Source organism: Lissotriton vulgaris, chromosome 2_1 (genome assembly GCF_964263255.1).
Source record: "Lissotriton vulgaris chromosome 2_1, aLisVul1.2, whole genome shotgun sequence".
NCBI lineage: Eukaryota > Metazoa > Chordata > Amphibia > Caudata > Salamandridae > Lissotriton > Lissotriton vulgaris.
In genome coordinates, this window is record NC_141687.1 from 1728159528 (window position 1) to 1728181712 (window position 22185).

The 22185-nt window shown below is 46.4% G+C and overlaps 1 protein-coding gene across 1 annotated transcript in view; it reads left to right on the forward strand.

Moving 5' to 3' along the window:
* LOC147733201 (mucin-2-like) overlaps positions 1 to 22185 on the forward strand; it is a 1190401-nt gene that overhangs the window by 844980 nt on the left and 323236 nt on the right. Inside the window, exons 28-29 of the mRNA XM_086957735.1 lie at positions 9326 to 9369; positions 11486 to 11674. Coding sequence (XP_086813861.1) covers positions 9326 to 9369; positions 11486 to 11674 — 233 coding nt within the window. The remainder of the gene's footprint in view (positions 1 to 9325; positions 9370 to 11485; positions 11675 to 22185) is intronic.

The following is a 22185-nucleotide window of genomic DNA, read 5'->3' on the forward strand; positions in this document are numbered from 1 at the left end:
CCCCCAATAGCCCTGCAACCCCCCAAAGCGGCTCACAAAGTCACATTACACGAATTAGTGCACCACAGTTCAAAGCTTCCAGAATACCCCAGGAGGCAGTCAATGATAAGGCTTATTCCTGGTCCATCGATTCGCCCTCCGCGCCACCACTCTGCCCGCCCTGTGGATGGTGGGCCGGAAGAGTATCAAGCCAGTCGGACACGACGTCTGGTCTGTCGAAAAAATAAGTTCGCTCTGCATGTTCGATACGCAACTTAGCCGGAAAAAACATGGCATATTTGAGGCCCATCTCTCGGAGTCTCCTTTTCACCCCAAGAAAACCAAGTCTCTGTTTCTGCATGGTTTGGGTAAAGTCTGGATAAAAACTGATGGTAGTGTTCTCAAACTTTATGGGACCGCCTGCACGTGAAGCCTGCAGGATAGCGTCTCTGTCGTGGAAATTGAAAATGCGTGCTATTATAGGCCGCGGTGGGGCACCCATCTTGGGTTGTCCACCCAGAACTCTGTGAGCTCATTCCACAGTAAAAAAATTGCTCAGTCCCTTAGGTGCAAGGTGATTCATGATCAGGTTCTCCACAAAAAGATCAGTTGCTGAATCCTCCTCCTTCTCCAGAACTCCTATAATACGGACGTTATTCCGCCTAGACCTTCCTTCAAAATCCTCCAGCCGACGTGCAAGGAGGCAATTGGAAGCCCTTAGGTTGCGAACCTCCGTCTGTATCTCAACGACGTCGTCCGTCAGGCTAGAAGTCTTAATATCCAGCGAGTTAACCTTTTCATTGGTTTTCGCTAGGTCCGTGCGGATCAGATTCACATCAATTGCCACAGTGTCAAGTTTATGGGCAAGAGTCTCCATTTGTCCCCCGAGGGACGATCTGATCACATCAGTGGCGGCCATGACGTCTTGCAGGGTAGGCTCCGTCCCTGAGGAGCTGAGGACCTACCCGGTCCACTAGGTGACACCTTAGCCTGGGCATAGCAGTCCATAATGTTAGTTTGGGTATAGCTGCAGGTCGAGTAGCCTTTGATCTCTGCTTGTCCCCCTCCGGCTTCCCCGCCATCGTGAAGACAGTGAAAATGATTCCGAACTGGGACGGGGGTATAAAAGCGCAATTAAGGGGCTGAGTGGAAGGCAATGCCCGGCAACGGTAGATTTTGGTAGAAAGATGGAGATCTCTGAGGTCCCTCGGGCAGCAGTGCTGAAAAAGCAGTATTTGATCTTCCCAGCAAACGAAAAATTAAAGTGAAAGGGAGCCGGACCGGTCGTCTCCACCACCTCAGGCCGATGTTGTTCAACTACAACTCCACAGCCGGGCATCACGGAGGCGCAGGCTGCGATCTTCAAATCGTCATAACTCCGGCTCCCCGGGGTCAGATCCGGATTCTGGTTGCAGTATTCCCCTCACCACCGGTTCATCTTCATGGGGAAATATATGAAAGTCAGGATAAGCTACAGGATATATGCAGGAGGTTGCGAGGGTCTCCGGAGCCCTGTGCTCACGCGGCCATCTTGGTTGCGTGCGAAGCTCCTCCCCAATCGTCAGGCTTGATGGTTAGGGGAGAGCAGTTTGGATTTTTGATGAGGTCAAATAGTCGAAGAGAGTACCCAACATTGAATGGAAAGATTAGTTTTGGATGGAGATTGTCTCCATTGTTTCTCCAGGATTCTCAGGTTCTTCCTTTCTTCATAAAGGGATTTATTGAACCATGGCGCTGAAGGAATGGGTCTTTACCGTTTGCTTTGAAGTGGGGTGACATTATCAATTTTGACTGCAAGGACTGAGAGGCATTGGGAGATAAAATTGTTGACAAACACGTTAGGGTCTAATCTTGGAAGAGATAGCATAGCAGAATCACAAAGTGTCAAGGTCAATGTTTGTAGTTTACTAAACCCGGTAGTAGTCCTTTTAGGTTGGCCAAAAGTTAAAGACTGTGATAGGTGAAGAGAGAAGGGGATGAGGAAGTGGTCAGACCAGTCTACATGAATATGGATAGCAATAGTAAGCATGTCTGCTTTAGATATATTAAGGTCCAGAATAGAGCTCTTAGAGTGTGTTCTTTCAGTGCAGTGTTGGATAAGATCATTTGCTGAGAGAAAAATGGCAAGCCTATTGGCAGCAGAGTCTTCCAAAGAGCCCCAGTGAAGATTGAATTCTCCCAGGAAGATCTGTCTGTCACTTTGAGAGTATTGGTAGCTGATGAAGTCTGTGAGTTCCTCCAAAAAAGAAGTGCAGTCACCAGGCGGGTGATGAATGGAATGACATCTGAAGGGTGTGCAGTGTTGCCCTTGAAGCTCCTGAGACAGGCATTCAAATGTATGGAAAGAGCTGTTAGGAAAAGCCAGAAGTTGAAGGGAATTTCTGAAGATGATTGCAACACCTCCCCCAACTTTGTCTGTTCTGTCATTTCTAAAGATAGAATAGTCAGTGGGTAACAGAAGATCACACATAGTATGAGAGTTGTTGTTGAACCAAGTCACAGTGAGGAAGAGAATGTAAAGATTGTGGCAAATGATTGTGTCAGAAATTCCCAGTTTGTGTTTAATTGCAGTTCTGCAGTTGTGGAGCATACAGCACAACTCTGAAGAGATTGGTTTAGTGACAAGACGTTCAGTCTTTTAGGGGTGGTAGGGATAATGTTCTTGTAAGAGGCTGCCAAGGTAGAGTAAGGCTGGTGATTAGATCTACCAGAAGAAATGGTCAGGATAGTGTACAGAGTAGGTTTCCTTGGAGAGGAGACTGGAAGAGGGGTGGTGTTAGACGTCTTGTAATTAGCCAGTAAGTTAGCGATGTCTGCAGGAGACAAATTGTGATTAGCTTTTTTAGGGGCACAGGAGCAAGGTACTCCTCAGGAGTTTGAGGAATTGAGTATTTGCCAAGGGAATTGGGTTGTTTGGAAAGGTGGATATCTTAGTGCTTAAGAAAGAGTAAAATGGTAGCTTCAAGCTGGGAAATAGAGGAGATGAGAGATCTTAATTTATTTTCTAAAGAGAGTAGGGGTGAGCACAGAATGTTAGTTGGCTCGATGGATACAGGAGGAAGTGCAATGAGAGAGGGAGGGCAGAGATAGGTGGGAGTCCGGGGGGTATTGGGGTACAAAAGTAATAGGTGGAGGTAGATGGTGGTTGAGAGAGGTTGTTAGTGTGGAAAGAGAGTTATCTTTGCTGATGTTGAACAAAGAAGAAGAATTGGGATTATATTTAGGATGAGACAGTTGAGGGGCGAGAAGGGGGGGCGGAATGCAGGGAGGGGAAAGAAGGGATTCATAGAATGACAGGATGTTTGGGGAGAAGAGAGAAGAAGGGGCTGGAAAGATCCCGTAAGCTAGGAGAGGTGAATGTACGGGGACAGGTACCAGGCAGAGTGGGGGCGATTGGGCTAGAAGGTAGTTGGAGAAAGAGTATGGTTCTGCTGGGTCTGAAGGAGATAAAGGCGGGACTTACAGAGGGGGATAAAGGGTTGAGCAGCATTTTTGGAAGAATGGGAGGATGAAGAGAGAAGACGGGGGTTTGTGATCAATTCAGGTAACAAGGAGAGGGGGAGAGCAGGTAGGGAAGAAAATGAAGGGGGAATAAGGGGGAAAGTATGGAAAGTTAACTGGGAGATCAGGTTGTGGGAAAGGTGGATTAAACAAAGGGGTGGTGGGCGACATTGGAATGCCAGGAAGGAGTAGAGAAGGAGAGTGTTAGCCAGAGGTATGGCTGGCGTGTTGAGGGAAGGTTTACATTGGGAGGCGGGAAGAATAGGAGAGGAGGGAGCAGGGGAAAGGGGGGGCAGAGGGCTGGCCTGTACATCCCAGGAGAGCGGCCTATTGGAGTATGTGGGGGTCAGGGGAAGAGATAGGGAGTAAGTGGTGGGGCTAAATGAAGAGTCAATGGAGATCACAGTCGCAGGGGTGGGAGTAGGGAAGGAAAGATGTGTTCAAAGAGAGAGAGACAAGTGTCTTTAGCATTGAATTAAGACAGTACCAGTGTTATATAGAGAAATAGTGAGTGAGCCATTAAAACAAGTAGAGGGGGACATTTTTAGCTGCTGCCCATGTGGGATAGATGATGAGGAGGTGACATTGACGGAGTTAGAGAAGCTGGTGGACCAGGTAGGGATGTCATGAGTGAAAAAAATCAAGTAATTTTTGAGCCTCCCAGAATGACCATTATAGAATTGGTCAACAGAGGGACTCATGAGAGGAGCTTTCAGGTCTCCCAGAACTCTTTACTATCAGAATGTCTGCCTTTAACACAAGGAGTGTCACAGGGCTCTATTTAAACACCACATTGTTCAAACTTTATATTGGCCCCCTTGCAGGCATTGTGGATAGACATAATGTAACAAATGTGTTATACACAAATGACACACAGAATACTATCACTTTAACACGAGATCCGGAAGTCTCAGCCTTCTGTTTCTCTTTATGCCTAGATGAGCTAGCCACTTGGATTGCCAACCCTGCCTTAAACTTAATGGCAAAAAAACAAAGGTACTGATTGTAGAGAAAGTGCCCTCTATCTGGACTTCGGCCTGGTGGCCTGTTCCCCTAGGACCAACTCCTGCTCCCAAAGCAATAACCAAAAATCTTGGGGTCTGGTTCGACTCAGACCTCTCTTTGACAGTCAAGTCAGGAAAGAAGCGGGTAGATGTTTTGGAATCCTTTAAATCTAAGGAAACGTATCGATCTCCTCTCTATAGCAGCCAAAGAGACTATTGTTCATGCTCTTGTCATGTCTCAACTGGACTTTGGCAATGTCCTATATCTGTGGGCAGCCAATGGAAGCCTGACCAGGGTCCAACACATTCAGAATGCTGCAGCATGCCTGGTTCTTTGTCTCCCTAGAAGATCCTTAGCCTCTAAAGCTTTGAATACTCTCCATTCGCTGCCCATTGAGAAAATAATTAAGTATAAAGCAATGTGCTTCTGTCACAAAATCTGGAGGAATATGAGCCCCAGCTACCTTTGACCTTTAATCATGCCTTATATTCCTTCCTTCACTTTCAGTTCAAGTGAATCCTTTCAGGATAAGGTTCTCGAAATTCATAAAGCACGAAGGAGTGATCGGTCCTTCAGTTACCTTGCAGCAAAAATCTGGAATTCTCTACCCTTGATGTTGAGATCTGATTTGGTGGAACATAATTTCCACAAACAAATGAAAGCCTAGTTAATTTCAGCACCCTTTTTTTAACTAGCTTTGGGTCTGTGATCTTGTTCTCTGTTCTCCTAGGTCTGATTCAAGCAAGGGGTCACACCGTTGGTGTAACCAGGTGCTCTATAAATGGCATTTGATTGATTTGATTACCAGTTGGACTACTGAACACGTGGTTCGAATGTGTATTAAAAGTGCGTCAGTACGGGCCATTTTGCGACTGCGAACATCTGCCAGGGAACCGCGTTCCCTGGTGGTGGCTCGGTGGTCTGGGGTGGTAATATCCTAGGAGGTGTCGCTGCAGCACCACCAAGCATATTAAGAATTTCCCCACAACCAGATATTTCATGGCATTGAGCCTGCCATGAAAAAGCTGGCAGTGGGGAAATAAAGAGGGCTGAACAAGGCCCCCTGTTGCTCCTGTACACTGGAATGCATGTCTATGCACATGCACACCCAGTTTCTACATGGCATGGTCTAAACAGGCCATGCCGTGCAGGAACTTGCTTTGTTTTTCCCATTGCTGTGCCTGTTTCAAATGCCAAAGGACTGCCAGCCAAACCAGGAATAAACTACTCCGGTGGGCGGGTGGAAGTTGACTTTGTTGGTGCGGGAGCGGAGCGGTGGTGTGCTGCCCCACTCCAATGGCGTCTAAATCATTATCAGCCCCTACGTATTTACAGCTTGGTTGACAACAGTGTGGCCCGGATATACTGTCCATTACAAAATAGAGCATTTGACAAAAAACTGTAATGTCGCATTGCGCCAACTTGCAGAAAAGGCCTGTTATGCAAAGGTGATCCTTTTGTGCCTAACCTACAATTTCTACTGAAGGTACACTCTCCTGTACACTTTCCTAGCTGTAGATAACAGCAGAAGACTCAGAGATGTAATGTATGCCCCAGAGTAATTCCCATATTATCTGGAAGTCTATAAACATGGTGCCTGACCAGTTCATTGTGCCTGCTTCTACTTAGCATTAGAATTCAGGGAACCGCCAGTTCTTGCTACTTAACAAATTAGGCTTTGTGCCAAAGCACAAGGTTTTTACCCTGGCTCACTTCGGAGGACCCTCTATTCATACATTAACAGGGGCATGAGACAAATGGGCTTTAATGCAGCATGAGTATCCATTTTCATCCCAAAAAAGCTTTTGCTCATGAAAGTTTATCCGTCACTGCTTATTGATATTATGTTATGCTTTGCAATGCTTTAGTAAATATTAGCAAGGGACAAAATGGAATTCTTGAATTAATCTCAGCCCCTTACAAATACTCAAGACCGGATTCCAGTCCCTTGTTTTTTGCCAACCAATCTACTTCAGACAGAAATGACAAGCATGTTAGTCTTGGTTTATCTCAAATCTCTCTCTATGGCACAGTGAGCATTGAACCCAGTTTTTAGGCATATGCATTGCTTTCATGTGTTACACTAAGTAAGACAAAAAAGTGATGGATGGAATGCTTGAACTTAAATCTGCCACATTAATAAATCTCAGTTTGGTTGCTTTTTCTGGATGAGACATCTGTGTTAAAATATTGCTGTCATTTTTGTATTGCTGATAGTGCTCCTGGAAGGGTGTTGGCTATTCATAAATTTGTGACTTGTTGATTAATCTCTTTGGATGGGATTTGGAGTGTTTCTGTTTACCAATTACAGTATTGCATGTGGAGACACTTTTTAATATGGCAATCTGGTCATGAGTGCAATTTAGTATTTGGTCAAACTCTTCTCTTCATCATTTAACATGTTTTGCCTCACACAAGACTTAATGTACGTTTGTACCAAAGCAGTGTGTTCTTCAGGCAACCTTTAGCAAATATATTTCAGAAATGTTTGGAAGATATGTGAGGTTGCCTTGGATGCTACTTTGGGGTATCCAGGTGTATTACCTTTTGCTATCTCTGGTTCAAGTGTTAATGAACGCAGCAGCAGAAATAAAAAGTAGACTGTGGCCATGTTCACTTTCTAGAGTTTCAACTCCTTGCCTTACCCCAGACCATAGAAACTCCAAGGATTCTGTTTCAGGGCCAGTCAGTGGAGGAATTGGCTCACTTTGGAACATCATTGGAAGTATTAATTGGTCTGAGATGTCACTTCAGCCAACTACGACAGTGCTGTGAATAACTTTACAGGGGCCTCACTGTATCAAAGGCCTTTTGTAGCATTTGTTAAATGTTTTATTTCTAAGTTACACCGTCCTGTAATGAATAATATTCTTCACCCACTTTATGAACTTCTGCACAGATCATTTGGTTCAGATCATGTGGGAAACCTCTGTATTTCATCTTGCATTTAAGTGGCAGGATTTTAGAACTTGAAATAAATCCCAGCAAAATAATCTTGTTTTATGAATGTATGTGGCAAAATGTGTTTCTCTTTGGTATTAGTTGCTGAAAGTCATTGCAAATTTACTAAGGGCCTCAATACAATGAGCATCCGACTGTCATCGCAGTGGGATTGAGACCACATGACAGCTAGTTGGCGGTCCCACCCATCATATTTTGATAAGAAACTGCCTTTTTGTATACTGCAGCTTATGCTGCGTCCAAGAAAAGGGCAGCGGCACAATCTGCAGTAGAAAAAGGCATGTTTTAAAATATCCATGCACTGTGTGCCATGCACCATGTGGTGTCAGGCAAAAGGAAATCCTAACTTTAAGACTTTCGGTATTCACAGAAGGCATTTAGGAGTCCTTAAGTAAGGATCCCAACTTTACTACTCCTAAACTGAGAAAAATCCTAACTTTAAGACTTTCGGTATTCACAGAAGGCATTTAGGAGTCCTAAAGTTAGGACTCCTAACTTCTTTGAATACCGAAATGAGTAAGTGCCTTCTGTGAATACCAAAATGAGTAAGTGCCTTCTGTGAATACCAAAATGAGTAAGTTCCTTCTGTGAATACAAAAATGGTAGTAAGTTTAGGATTTTGTCTTAAGTTAGTTCTGTGAATCGGGCCAATACACATGAGAACATTTGAGAAAATATACACATGTACATTTACTCTCTCTCTATGCAATAAATGACCTTCTTTTGGCTATTCACATTTTACCATTTTAAATCTACTGAAATAAGGGTGTGGAATGTAATTTATGAGGGTTCCATTTAGTAGTTAGTATTCCCCATTTTCGAACCACTCCGCATGTCCAACCCACATCAACTACTAAACTGGAGACTTACAAATGCTGAGATCTCTGATGTGGGAATGAAGATCTCAACACAGAAAAGATAAGAGAGGCAAAAACTTCATCTGTATGTAGGTATGTGAATAGCATTTTGTAGTAGGTGAGTAATACTAGTGAGGTACTACTAAACGTAGCACAACATGCAACTTGTGAATATGTCCCCAAGTATGCTGCTGCAAACACTGGGCAAAGCACATTGCAGCTTCATGGGCCACTATATACTGGGTCGGATGTACAAAATGTAGGAATTGCAATTTTTACCAAATCACAATTAGGAAATTGCTTCTAATGTAAGAAAACATATAAGATTTCAGTAGCGTTTCTTAATGGAGTCTCAATTGACCAACCTCATGAATGTTAATGAGCTAGGTTGCAATTTGTGACCCGTTAGGAATCACTGCCATCACAGAAATGGTGGCCTGCTGAGGTCAGCAGACCACCATGTCTGTAACTGCTTTTTAATGAAGATTTTTTTTTAAAATTCAGGATGTTTCCTTCAAGGAAGAGATTCCCCTACAGGCAGGTGCAATAAGTGACTGCACATGCCTGCAAGGGGATGTCTGGGGGTTCATGGCGTCCCGACATTGCTCCCCTGACAGCTTTTTTGCCTCTGCGCCCACATCTGTAATACAGTGTGGGCACAGAGGCAAAGGAATTCCCTAATTTGCATGGGCATGCCCCCATGCAAATGAGGGAACGCCCTCTGATGATAGTGCTGGTGCTTTATGTGTGCCAGCGCTATAGATATTACAGAAGGGGATGGTCAAGCATCTGTGGCCCCTTCTGTGATACCAAAGTGCCCCAGGGGAACTCAAAGTGGGCACAAATTCCCATTGCACCACTGGGACACTCCTGTAATACGGTCCTATGTCTCCAGTCCCTTTGTTCTGTGACTCCAATAAAAACATGAAAAACTCCTATGTAATGCTCAAAAAAGTGTCTGCAATTTGCTTGCCTTTTATCAGTTGCCACACTTTACACACTTCATTGTTTTCTTTTTACAGTACCTGTACAGTGAAAGGCATTTCATGCAAGTATGATGTTGAAGGTAGGTACTCATATTACCCTATATAAACATGTATCGGCTGTACAGTCCTTTGAACACCTAATTTGCTTATTTGCATTATTAGGTATCAGTTGCTTTAATGAATATTACTCTGTAAAAATCACAAAAGTTTAACTCTCGACAAGAACCTCAACATGCAGACGCACATCAGTGCTGCTACCAAAGGAGCAAATTACCAAATGAACATTGTAAGAAAATTAAAACCCTTCCTCCCCCCAATAGGTTCAAGCATGCAGTGTATGCCCTAGTGATTCCCAAGGTGGACTATGGAAGTGCAACCCTCTCAGGATTGCCTAGATCTAAACTGAATCCTCTAAGTGCCTTGCTCATCTCTGCTTCAAGGCTAATCACTGGCTCAAAAAAAGAACTACTTCATCGCTGATCTGAAATCCCTCAACTGGCTCACTTACAAAGCAAGAATATAGGCTAAAAATTGCCTGCATGACACATAAAGCCCTCCACTTCAAAACCCCTAGATTTCTCGCTCAGAAGCTTACATTTTCTTGTGCCTCCGGATCATCCAGAAGCACCAATACAATACTTCTGAAACCACAGGGATTCCACAATATGGAAACTTACAATCAATCGTTCTCTGGGATTGCCCAAAGAATATGGAACTCCTTGCCCCCTAAAGTCAGAATGAATCCTTCAACTGTTTCCTTCAGGAAAAAAATCATAGTACTTCTTATGAACAAAGGTCTTCCTTAGATCCTAACATACCCATCTGATTCTTCAATCCACTCATGACTACTTCTCACTGACTACTTTATTGGTTTCAAATCATCAATCCCGACACTAGCCTCCCTATTCTCGATATTGCCTGATAAAGCAGTTTTGTAGGCTATGATGTTTTTGTTTTTATATTTGTTTATCTTCGCTGCTCTCTGCACATTGTAAAGCTTACCCTACCTTTTTTGGTACTACCTTATCTTGTATTTCTTCTTGAATATGTTTTCATTCTTATTATTGTTCTGCTTTCTGGAGGTTTGTAAAGCGCTCATACCCGCAATGGTCATGTTTGTGCTATAAAAAGCTGTCAAAATAAAAATAAATAAACATAGTTGATGAGATCTGAAATTATCAGTGACATTTTAAATTATTAATGGGAAATATATGTGACTTGCACTTTTATTTGGTAGCAATTATATATACGGTCCCAAAAAGCTACCTAGGAGCAAGTCCACATTCTTTCATTTAGCATTTGACCAACCCACTTGAATCCCCTGCCACACCCATATTTCCTCATGATTCAGGTAGTGAGTTCCTGAAAAGACCCACATCCTTTGTGCTGATCCTTCTGGGACTGATGAATGTAAGGCAACACTGTTGGATGAACAACGATGCTTGTAATTGCCTGCAATGGAACAAGCAATGGTTTAACAATTAAATATTCCCAGCATTCCCTGTAGAGATGATCATGTTTAAATTTATGTTGTACAGAGCATCAGGTGCCGTATCAGGATGTACTATCTCACCGTAGAGTCCGGTGACTATTTGTATGCATTTATGGTGTCTAAAGTGCATGCATTTATCTTTAGAAGCATCACAGTTAATGTTGAACTGTATACTCCACTTGTTGGAAACGGCCAGCTTGATGTGTCCTTTCCAGCAGTGTAGTGTGAGTTGCAGCGCCCGGGGCAAGACAAGCATCCCTCCACTTTTCTTTTAAAATGTGGGTCCCTATTAAAATGCACCCTTAAGAATGCCCCTAAGAATCTTCCATCTAGGGCAACCACCTCTGTGACCCTGCCATGCTGCGCCATTTGTGCTTTTTTCAGATCATCTATTAACTTGAAGAAATTACAATACAAATGGATGTCCTTTAAGCACTACAATTGAATACATATTTGATCTTGGTTCAGCAGCTCTTGATGATATGGCCCCAGAATCCACAATAATCCTCCATAAAATGCTTTTAAGTGGGAGAATTCAGTGCAGCATTACAAATTAAAATCATAAGGCAAAAGTAAGCGCTTACAAGCAAAACATGTAAACAGCTAAGTTAAAATTATAGCAAAAGTACTAGAGGTGTTTCTGGGCATATCTTTAAAGTGAATAATGTGACTGATTGATTTATATTCCTGTTTATGATTTTCAGCCTGCTTCTGTGACTATGAGGATAGGATCTACCTGTACAAGGAGCTCATCTACCAGCAGAAGGACCCCACTGGTAGCTGTATTAATGTCACCTGTGGGTTGAATGGCACTCTGGATAAAACCTACTATACGTGTCTTGAAACAACACATACAACCACTTTCAAGTCTACCACTGTGACAAAAAGCTCAGGTACAGTAATTATGAAAAGTCCACTCCAGCTATTCTTACATGAAAGTGAGAATTTTTGTACATTTCCGTGGGTCTTCTGCTGGATCATAAAATAATGAGTTGGGCTAAAACTGGGACAAACAACTTTAGATGGATCTATTTGGTCTGGAATGAAAATGTAAACTTCTCGGATTAGCATTAACCTTCTTTATATTCTAGTTTGGTTTACATATAGGGCATTGCACAATTTCATAAAACACACCATGACATCCGGAAAACTGACAGTTAAAAATGGTAATATCTCTAAAGGATTTTTGAGGAGTAACTAACTTGTGTATTATACAGCATTAGCAGGCAGTGTACAGTGGCTATATAGGAAACATTGTATTGTTGAAAGGTGGTGTACTAGCAACAACCAGTGATTTTCATGTATATCTCTACTATATGGATGAGAAGTCATTCGGCATTATGAAGGGATTAGAGCATGATGAAGACTTTTAATAGTCGTGAATTGGCACTGTGCTCGAGATAGATATATAACATCTTTTTTTAATAGTTGGAACATTATCTGAGCACCCAACTATTTTGTAGACATTTTCATACCCATGCATATCTCTTTTTCCACATTGAGAGCCAAGATTAAAACTGTCCCTCGCTAGATCTTTCTACTACGTTGAAATTCCATATAGTTCCATTTGTAGAAAGTGAAGACCAGCCACAAACCTATAGACTTTGGCCTCGGAGGATGACTTTCTTTTTTATTTCTGTAATTTTTTATTGTAGAAAAATATATATTTACATGGAGCATAGAATATACATGGGTGGTGGAAGAGGGAAAGAGAAAAGAAAAACGCCTGGGGGGTGGGGGGATGGGGGAGGTTCGCTGCCAGCTTTCAGTCTTATTGGGGTTAGTCCGATTGCCAGTCTTTCAAATTCTGCTTTTCGATGTCTTCTGCCACCCCCTTGCGTTGCTCGGTTGACATCCTTTGTCCCACGCCCCGGAGGATAGAGAGGATAGAGAGGATAAAGAAAGGATAGAGAAAGGTCGAAGAAGAAAACAGAAAGGAGCGTTGCAGGTTACATTCCTGTTGTATGCACATAGACCGGCGAGGTGTACCGCTTCGCTATTTGTCTAGCTTTGCCGCCTATGGGGGCTTATGCGATGATAGGCAGATGTCTAGGGAACCCCACATATCGACTGCCTGTGTGTTTTCGGTGAGTGTATCGCTGTAATGTTGTCAGCCCCTGCAGGAAGGTGATCCAGTTAAGCCATGCTTGGGGTGTGGCTTTCGCAGTATCTTTCCAGTTGCTTAGGACTGTTTTGACTGCGGCAGTCAGCAGTAGGTCGATGAGGTTGCGGTCTTCTATAGTTGTGATTGATGTGGATGTGAAGCCTAGAACCAGGCTTGGGAAGTCTATGTGTATGGTTACCCCTGTGATTTCGTTAATTAGTGTTCCAATTTTGTCCCAGAATCCCATAACCTTAGTACAGCTAAAGAGTAGGTGTTCCAGGTCTCCCTTTCACTTCCTTTAACCAAAGAGGTATCAGGACAAGGAGACAAGCTGTCCTGGCATGCTTTGATCCTTCATCATCACAACTGAACACTAGGTTAGTTAAATTTCTCGAAGCAGCTCGCTTAAAAATGCCAAACTGATCGTCACTTTGTAGTCTATTGCGCTATGGGGGAAATTTCACTAAGTGATTGGATAAATCTTACAGCGGATTACACCCTTTCACAGGCAGTAAAGACAAAAACATCTGGGACATTTAAATTGTATTGACATTGAAACCTCTTTTGAAGCTCATGTTGCGACGCTCATGAGGGAGCATTCACTTTTAAATATGGAACATTTTAATATGGTTGTATTAATTGTATGCATTGCAATGGTTTTAAGTAACTATGCAAATAAAGTTTTACCTTACCTTACCCTTTCCCTTGTCGCAGTTCCAGCAGGAATCACTCTCTCGGATCCCCATGGATGCTAGGCGGGCTGGTGTCCAGTATGCCTTATGTACTAGCCAAAATTTTGTCTGGTTTAGAGTTGCCGTTACCTTTTTCCTAGAGGTGGATCTCCATAGCTCTGCTCTCTCATCCTCACTTAGCACCCTACCCGCTCTTGTTCCCCAAAAATGTGTGACTTTGTCGTTGAGTTTGGTAGATTTGGGGCATAGGGCTTTGTATAAGTGTGCCACTTGGTGTCCTAGTGTGTTGAGGTTGGCGGCGTGTTGTATGAGTGCTGGTGTTAGATCGTTAAGGTTTGCCTTCCTTATTGCTATCTTGATCTTCGGAAAGTTGTACAGTTCTATGCTCTGTAGGTTGTGCTCTTCCTTGAGGGTGTCAAAAGTTAGGTGCGTGCCTTGTTTCTGAAGATCGTTGGCAACGGAGATGCCGTGTCTATACCATGAGTGCATGTTCAGAATCCTATCCCTGTACTTTATTGTGGAGTTGTGCCAAATGGACTCGAATTGACTTTTCCTTATGCTTGTTGCCATTAGTTTGTCAACACTTAGGAGCGCTGTTTTTGTGTTCTTTAGGACGGGGTTATCCTTGATTGCTGGGTGTGGGGTGGCGGTGAGAAGGGTGACAGGGTTCATACCTTTTAGTAGCCCCCGCTCAAGTGTCAGCCACGCGGGGGTGTATTCCTGTCGCGGGTCTAGGAATGGCCATGACACCCTATCGAACGCTTTCTCAGCGTCTAAGGCTGTCATGACTGCTGCGTTGCTACATTTGGAGGAGTGGTTAATTATGTGGCATAGTAGCCTTGTGTTGTCGTGGGACATACGGTTTTTAAGGTAGCCTACTTGGGAGCTGTGTATGAGCTTAGGTAGGTATGCATTGAGTCTAGATGCTAGTATTTTTGCGTAGATTTTACAATCTACGTTTATGAGCGAGATTGGTCTGAAATTCTTTGCCTGGTTTGTGTCCTTCCCTTCCTTAGGTATTACTATTATATTTGCTTCCGCCATTGACTGTGTCATGCGTCCATTCTGGACACATTTTGTGAAGACTTCTTTCATGGTTGGTTTGAGGATGTGCAAGTACTGCTTATAGAATCCGGCCGTGAAACCGTCTGGCCCTGGTGCTTTGTTGTCTTTCAGGTTCGCCATAGCTCTCCCTATCTCGTCCTCCATTATGGATAGCTCGAGGATGTCTCGTTCCTTTTCTGATAGCGTCGGTGTAGATATGCTTCCTAATAGTTCTTTGCCCCCATCATCTTTCAGTGTTTCGTCTCTTGTATATAGACCCTCATAGAAGTCTCTGAAGACCTCCAAAATGTCTTTGTTCGCAGTCTGGGACTTGTTATGTTTGTCTTTAATGGCCCCTATCGAGTGCTGTTTCTGTTTCCCCTTTAGGTAGGATGCTAGGTTTTTCCCCGCTTTGTTTGCGGTGCACAGGTTAATAGATTTATATTTATTAATCCAGGTCCCTGCTCTCTCACTCAGTATTCTGTTGAGTTCGTACTTCCGTTTAGTTAGGCTAGTGAGGGTGTTCTTATCTTCTAGGTGGGCTGTGTTCCCGTTCTCCAGGTTTTTAATTTCTTTTTCTAGGTCTGCAATTATTTTGTTTCTTTCTTTGTTCAGCCTGCCCTTGATTGTCATGACGGTCCCCCTGATGGTGGCTTTTAAGGCATCCCATAGCAGTTCTCTGTCTGTCTCTGGGGTGTCGTTGATTGACATGTACTCTTTTATTGCCACTTCTATCTCTGCTTTCGCTGAGACGTTGGTGAGCAGATTGTCGTCAAAACGCCATCTTCTCGTTGGCTTTTCATTGTGCTTCCCTGATAGCGTTAGGCTTATATGCGAGTGATCTGAAATTGTCCAAGGGCCAATTTCCGTGTGGTCTATGAGGTGGGTGTGTGTTTCTGACATGAGGATGTAGTCTATTCGGCTGTAGGAGTTGTGTGGGTTGGAGTAAAAGGTATATTCTCTAGAGTCTGGGTGGCGCCATGGGTCCTTCAGGCTGAGTTTGGAGCACAGGTTCTTCAGGATGTTGCCTCTGTTAGTCGCTTGGCTCAGTCTGTGTGGGTGCTTGTCAATCGCTGGGTCAAGAACCTGGTTCATATCTCCAGCGATGACAAGAAGGTCGCCTAGTGGTAAGGTGTGCAGTTGTGCTCCTACCCCGTCCCAGAAAGGTCTGTCGTCAGTGTTTGGGCCATATATGTTGGCCACGTGGATAGTTTCCCCCGCTCTTCTTAGGCTAGTCACAAGAGTTCTTCCCTGGATATCTGCCTGTGTGTCTACCACTGTTAGCTTGGAGTTTTTGCTAGTTATTGTCACCACCCCATTTTTCTTGTTCTGTGCTGGTGACCCTATAACCTCGCCTATCCAGCTGGCTCCGAGGCGCTTTATGTCCTTGCCTTCCAGTCTTGTCTCTTGGAGTACATATATGTCGCTCTTAAGCTTCCTGAGGTGTTCGAGCACTTTCCTCCTTTTCACCGGACTGTTGAGACCCTTGACTATCTTAATGTCAGTTGTGAGGTTTGTCTGGTTGTTGTGTGTCATTTGTGTTGCTTTGCATTTTGCGATCTGTGTGGCCTTGCTCTGTGTGGATTGCTGCGGCCCCCTCTTCCTGGTCCTTGGGTTATTTGCGTATGCCTGTGCTTACGCCTGCGCTTGTTGCTCCTAGATGTAGGTGTGGAAGTTGTAGAGAAAGAGTAGTAGAAGAGATAGTGAAAGAAAGTGACCCCATGTATGTGCTCCCCGCTCCCCCCTCCCTCCCCTGCCACCCCCTCCCCTCCCCTCCCATCCCCCTGACCCCTTACTTGCTGAGTGGGTGTGCGACGACAAAGTTCCTTTGCACCGCATCGTCCCTGAGGTAGAGTTTGTGTTCTTCATTTGGTAGAGCCTTGAAAGTTGACAAAGGCACCGTCGGTCTCTGTCGCTTCCGCTAGGTCAATTGTTCCTGTTGGTTTGACACTTTTCTTTCGCAGTCCTTCACAGTGCTGAGGTGGGTTTGGATGCTCTCACGAGCGTGGCTTAGCTTCCGAGTTCTGCACTTCCGCCAGTCTGCTCGTTTTGTCTCAAATGAGGTATGTGAGGCTAGTCCTTTCTCCTGGTGTTCAGGGATCATTTTCATATGTTCCTTGGTTGTTTGAGGTAACAAATAAAAGTTCAGCTCAAAATTTATTATTGAAAGGGGAGGGTGTGGCTTGGCCGGCTGCAAGATGGCCGCACTCTGAGTGGGCTCTGTTGGCCAAGCTTTACTATTCGGTATAATTCTGCAGGCATCCTCAACTCACCTGCACTCCAACACTAATGCTGGATTTTGCTTCATGAGAGGCGCCGAACCGCTGCTCTGCCTGCTCCCGGCTGGCTCCTGCGGTGGAGTTTTACCATCAGCGGCCGACGCTGGGCTTTCGTCTCCGATCCCGCGTGGGTCGGCCTTCTCCTGTTCTGGGATGCGGCGGGCTCCTGGTGCTGTTCACGGCCGATGCGGGATCTGAGGACAGGGACCGACATCACCGGGTGAGTGGCGCCGCCTCTGTGGCTCTGTTGGCAAGGTTGGGGGCCCACGGCCTGTTCAGCCTGGCCTGGGGTGCCGCAGCATTGGTGCTAGAGCCATCTCTCCTCCTTGGCTGCTCCCTGTTGCTGCTGCAGAAACCCAGGCACCCGGGCTAGGGGACGTTGGCAGCGGGTCCCCGTGTCACCCTGTTGGTGCAGCCTCAGCTTGGCGGGCGCCCCCCCCTTTTTGCACCGGCAGTCCTCCTGTCCTGCTGAGTAGGCACTGTCCCCTGCTGACGCCATTCTACCCGGTGCCTGGCTCATTTTCCCAGAGCCCTGGATCTCACCCTGTAAGAGGTGAAGCGGAGATCGGACACCGGACATCCTGTGGCCCTCCTGTGCCACCAGCCTGACTGTTTCTAGCTGAGAGGGGTGCCACTGCAGCTTGGCAGACCTATCCCTGCACTGGCCCTTTCTCTCTGCCCCTGAGGCCTGCACACATCAGCTCCAGCGCAAAGCACTGTCACTCCACAGCAGGTGGGCATTGTGGGCTCCTGCGAGTTCCTGGGGCTGTGTAGGCCCCAGGACTCTCTTGCTACCATGTCCACCTCCTGACTGTGCCACTCACGTCTAGCCTGGCCCCCTGAAGCCTCTTGAGCACCCATAAACCTTCCTGCTATTATGGTGTTGAGGCCTGGACTGGTGGCCTAGAGTGTGTTGTGCAGCCAGATCTGTTCGGCTTAACGGTGTGTTACCTGCCATCCTCGCAGAACCTTGCTTTCCGCGTCCTTGGGGAATTGCTGGTTTGGCTGTGACTGCCCACCTGACTGCTGGCCTTCCTTATCTGCTCATTGTTTCTGCAGGAGGCTGTCAAAAAATCAATCAGTCATTTGTTAAGCGCACTACATACCCGCAAGGGTCTCAAGGCGCTTGGGGGGTGGGGGCAGATACTGATCGAACAGCCAGGTCTTTAGTATCCTCCTGAAGGTTAGCAGGTCTTGGGTCTGTTGTAGGCTCAGTGGGAGGGTGTTCCATGTCTTGTGGAAAGGATCTTCTGCCGCTGGTTGTTCTTCGGATGCGCGGGACGGTGGCGAGTGAGAGGTTGACGGAGCGGAGCTGGAGGTTGGGGGTATAGAAGGAGAGCCGTCTTTTAAGTTAGGCTGGGCCGGTTTTGTGGAGTGTCTTGTGTGCTTGGATAAGGAGCTTGAAGGATATCCTCTTTCTGACGGGGAGCCAGTGCAGGTTTCTCAGGTGGGGGGGTGATGTGGCCGTGTCGTGGTACATCGAGGATCAGTCCTGCCGAGGCGTTTGGGATGCATTGTAGTCGATTGATGAGCTTGGTCTGGGCTCCCGTATAGAGGGCGTTTCCGTAGTCGAGTCTGCTGCTGACGAGCGACTGGGTGACTGTCTTTCTTGTATCTGTCAGATCCATCTGTAGATCTTGCGGAGCATGCAGAGGGTGTTGAAGCAGGAGGAGGAGACGGCGTTGACTTGCTTGGTCTTTAAGAGTGTTGAGTCGAGGATGATTCCCAGGTTGCATCTGTGGTCGGGGGTCGGGGCTGCCCCTAGTGCCGTTGGCCACCAGGAGTTGTCTCAGGCTGGCGGGTTGGAGCCGAGGATGAGGACCTCCGTCTTGTCTGAGTTCAGCTTCAGATGGCTGATATTAATCCAGTCGGTGACGGTCTTCATTCCTTCATGGAGGCAGGCTTTGGCAGTGATGGGGTCCTTGGTGAGGGAGAGGATCAGTTGAGTGTCGTCAGCGTAGGAGATTATGTTGTGGTCGTGCTGTTGGGCGACGTGTGCGAGCGGGGCCATGTAAATGTTGAACAGTGTCAGGCTGAGGGAGGATCCTTGGGGTACACCGCAGATGATCTCTGAGGCTTCGGAATGGAACGGGGGGAGGCAACGCTCTGGGTTCTGCCGGAGAGAGGAATACAGATTCACTGTTCACTCCATTGACTCACTGGCTTGGCGGTCCATTGCCTTTCATATCCCCACAGGGGTCTATCCTTTGCACCACAGTGGCCTCCTTTGGGGAGGCTCTTCTGGACTTCTTCTTGCCTCTGCTGCTGGCGGACCGTGTCGCCCTAACTCAATTTGTTTCCTCTTCGCCCTCCCGTTGGCCTTCCTTCTGCCTACTGGGTCTCTCATCAAGGGGAAGACTGACCCAAAGCATCCCAAGATAGCTTTTGAGCTCTGTAGGTCCTTCAGGCAGGAAGGTGCAGGCTCCGAAGGTGCCGACTCTGCTGCCACGTTGGACGCCCCCCAATCGAGACGACGACCTTAAAGCCATTATGCTCGATGACAAGTCGACCGTGACTGGACCCAATTGGACCAACTCTCTGCCCGTCTGGACCCAGTAAAGGACTGTGTTGACTCCCATGACAACCATTTACTCCATGTTGAGTCCAGGGTGTAGGACGCCGAGGATGCTGCAACCCAAGACTGTCAGAAACTTCTCCAGATGGATTAAATCTTTGCAGTCATCCAGGTAGAAGAACAAGTATTTGGAGGCCCGCTACTGCTGGAGCAACCTCTGTATTACGGGGTCTTCCAGAATCCACCAACATTTCACGGATGGAGGACTTTGTGGAACAGCTGATCAGGGAACTCTTTGGCGACAACCTCACCCCAGTTTTCATTGTGGAGAGTGCACATCGCTCACTTGGTCCGCGTCCAGGTCCCGGGCTACCTCCATGTCCCATAATTGCAAAAATGTTAAATTACCGAGATCAGGACACCATCCTCCGTGCGGCACGAGATAAGGGAACCATCAACCATCAGGGTAACACACTCTCTTTCTATCTGGACTACTCCCTCACTGTCCAGGCGGCCCGGCTGGAATTCCTTCCAGCCAAACGCATTTTTCAAAAACATGAGGTCTCGCACTCCTTGGCCTATCCGGCAAAGCTGAGGGTCCGTCAGTCGGCAAAAACACTCTTATTTCCAGACCCAAAAGAGGCCCAAGAAGCTCGACAAAGCGACCCGCTCCTCCCCATTCAAATCTCAGACTGATCGCCTGAGTGACAATGATTGAAGTGCGAACATTTGTCTTCATTTATTCTTGTTCTGTATGATGCCTAACACTAAATCAGCTTGGCCACCATGTTTTACAGCAAGGGTGTATGCCTAGTCCTGCCATGCCCACCGGGATGATTCCCTACTCTAAAGCTGTTCTCTCCTCTCTCAGTTTTGGGTGCCTGGGGTGGGGCAGTGGGTTACTTTGGGGGGTTGGAGTGGGTGCAGGGTTGGAGGGCCTGTTCGTTTGGGGGATTAGGTTGGGGTGGGGTGGCGGATCTTTCTTGGTGTTTTTTTGTTCCTCTACTGGGGATGTGGCTTCATTTTGCCACCGTTTGTTTGTTATACACTGCTTCCACATGTCTGGATTTTGACACAGCATTGTACTTACTGCTTCTCCTTGCCGCGAGTCAAATGTTATTCAACTTATGTACAGGCACTACTCCTTTAGTCCCTCCTTCCACTGGCTTTATGTATTCACTCGGTCTGGGTGTACAGGGTGCTATCCTTGCTCACTGTCACGCTCAGAATCATTGCTTCTTCTCCGCCCGATCTATGCCGGTGTGCTTTTCCCATATTGTCCTGCCAGCTGATGTCCCTGATGCACTGATTGCTCCCATCCGTGACGCTCCCCACCTGCGTTGCGTAATATTACACGTAGGATCAACTCCTCATGCTTGACACAGTCTGCTTGACCTGGAATGTCCGTGACCTGAATGACCACCATAAGGCCAGACTGATACACTCACGCTTACAGAGACATAGAGTGGACATATGCCTCCTGCAGGAGACGCACCTGATGTCCGGGTCCCTCTCCAGACTCCAGGTGCGCTATTGGGGGGAATCCCACTCCTCCACCTATTCTTTTTATGCTAGGGGGGTTTCCATTCTGTTACGCAGGGGTCTCCCCGGGACACTGCTCAGGCACTTACCAATCCAGAGGGTAGGTATGTAATCCTCCATGGTTCACTATTGGCCCAGCCCATGACGATCGCCGAGGTCTACGGTCCCAACTCGGATGACCCAGACTTCTTCAATCATATATGGTACCACTTCTCCGCTTGTGGCCCAGCGTCGGTCGTCTGTGGCGGGGATTCTAATGTCACTCTTTAGGCGGGCGTTGATCGGTCTGGTTCCTATACATCCCACCAGCGTGCCTCAGTGGCCCTCACATCTATTTTAACTGATGATTCTCTTAATGATGCTTGGTGCCACCTTCGGCCTGATGCCCGTGAGGGAACATGTGACAACCGTGTGAGTCGATGTTGGTCATGCATAGATATCTGGCTGACCTCCCCGGATGTCCTGACCTGCCTCACCAGCACAGCACACATGGTGCATACCTTTTCTGACCATGCGCCGGTCCAGATTTGCATCCGTCTCCCCCACTCCACGCAGCTTGCATTTATCTGGCATCTACCCCCAAACACTCTCCAGGACACTGTCTTTTGGGCTGACATTCAAATCGGTATTACTAATTATTTTTACCTAAACTCAGGATCCGTGGACTCAGCTTCGGTACTCTGGAAAGGGTTTAAGGCCGTCATCCGGGATGAATATATTTCCAAACAGGCCAGTGTTATTCGCTCCATCCGCACTACTCTAGCTAAGCTCGATGCGGAAATAAAAGATCTGGATGCCACCCAGGCGATACACCCTAGCACTGAGACTCTGGTATTGATACGCAAAAGCACACTGAATTCTCTGAAGAGGATGCCCGCGAACTACCATTCTTGGGTTGGGAGGGCCGGGCTCGTCGCTTCAGTGAAGGCAACCGCCCCGGACGTACTCTTGCCAATCTCCTCCGCCCACCATGTGCTGCTTCCTACGTCACGGCCCTCAGCAACGGGGTTTCATCTAGGACCACCTACACGTTGGAAATTAAGTCCCGCTGATGGAGCGGTAATTTCTTCTGGTAGTTTCTCAATGCAAAACCCTCATGCTATCTCTAATTTACCGCTCAAAAGGTGTTGGACCCTTCACACCATGTGTTACCTTCAGGAGTCTTTAAATGATCATGAACAGTCAAAAAATGCAATTAATATTTTAAGCCAATAAAGAGAGTTGTTGA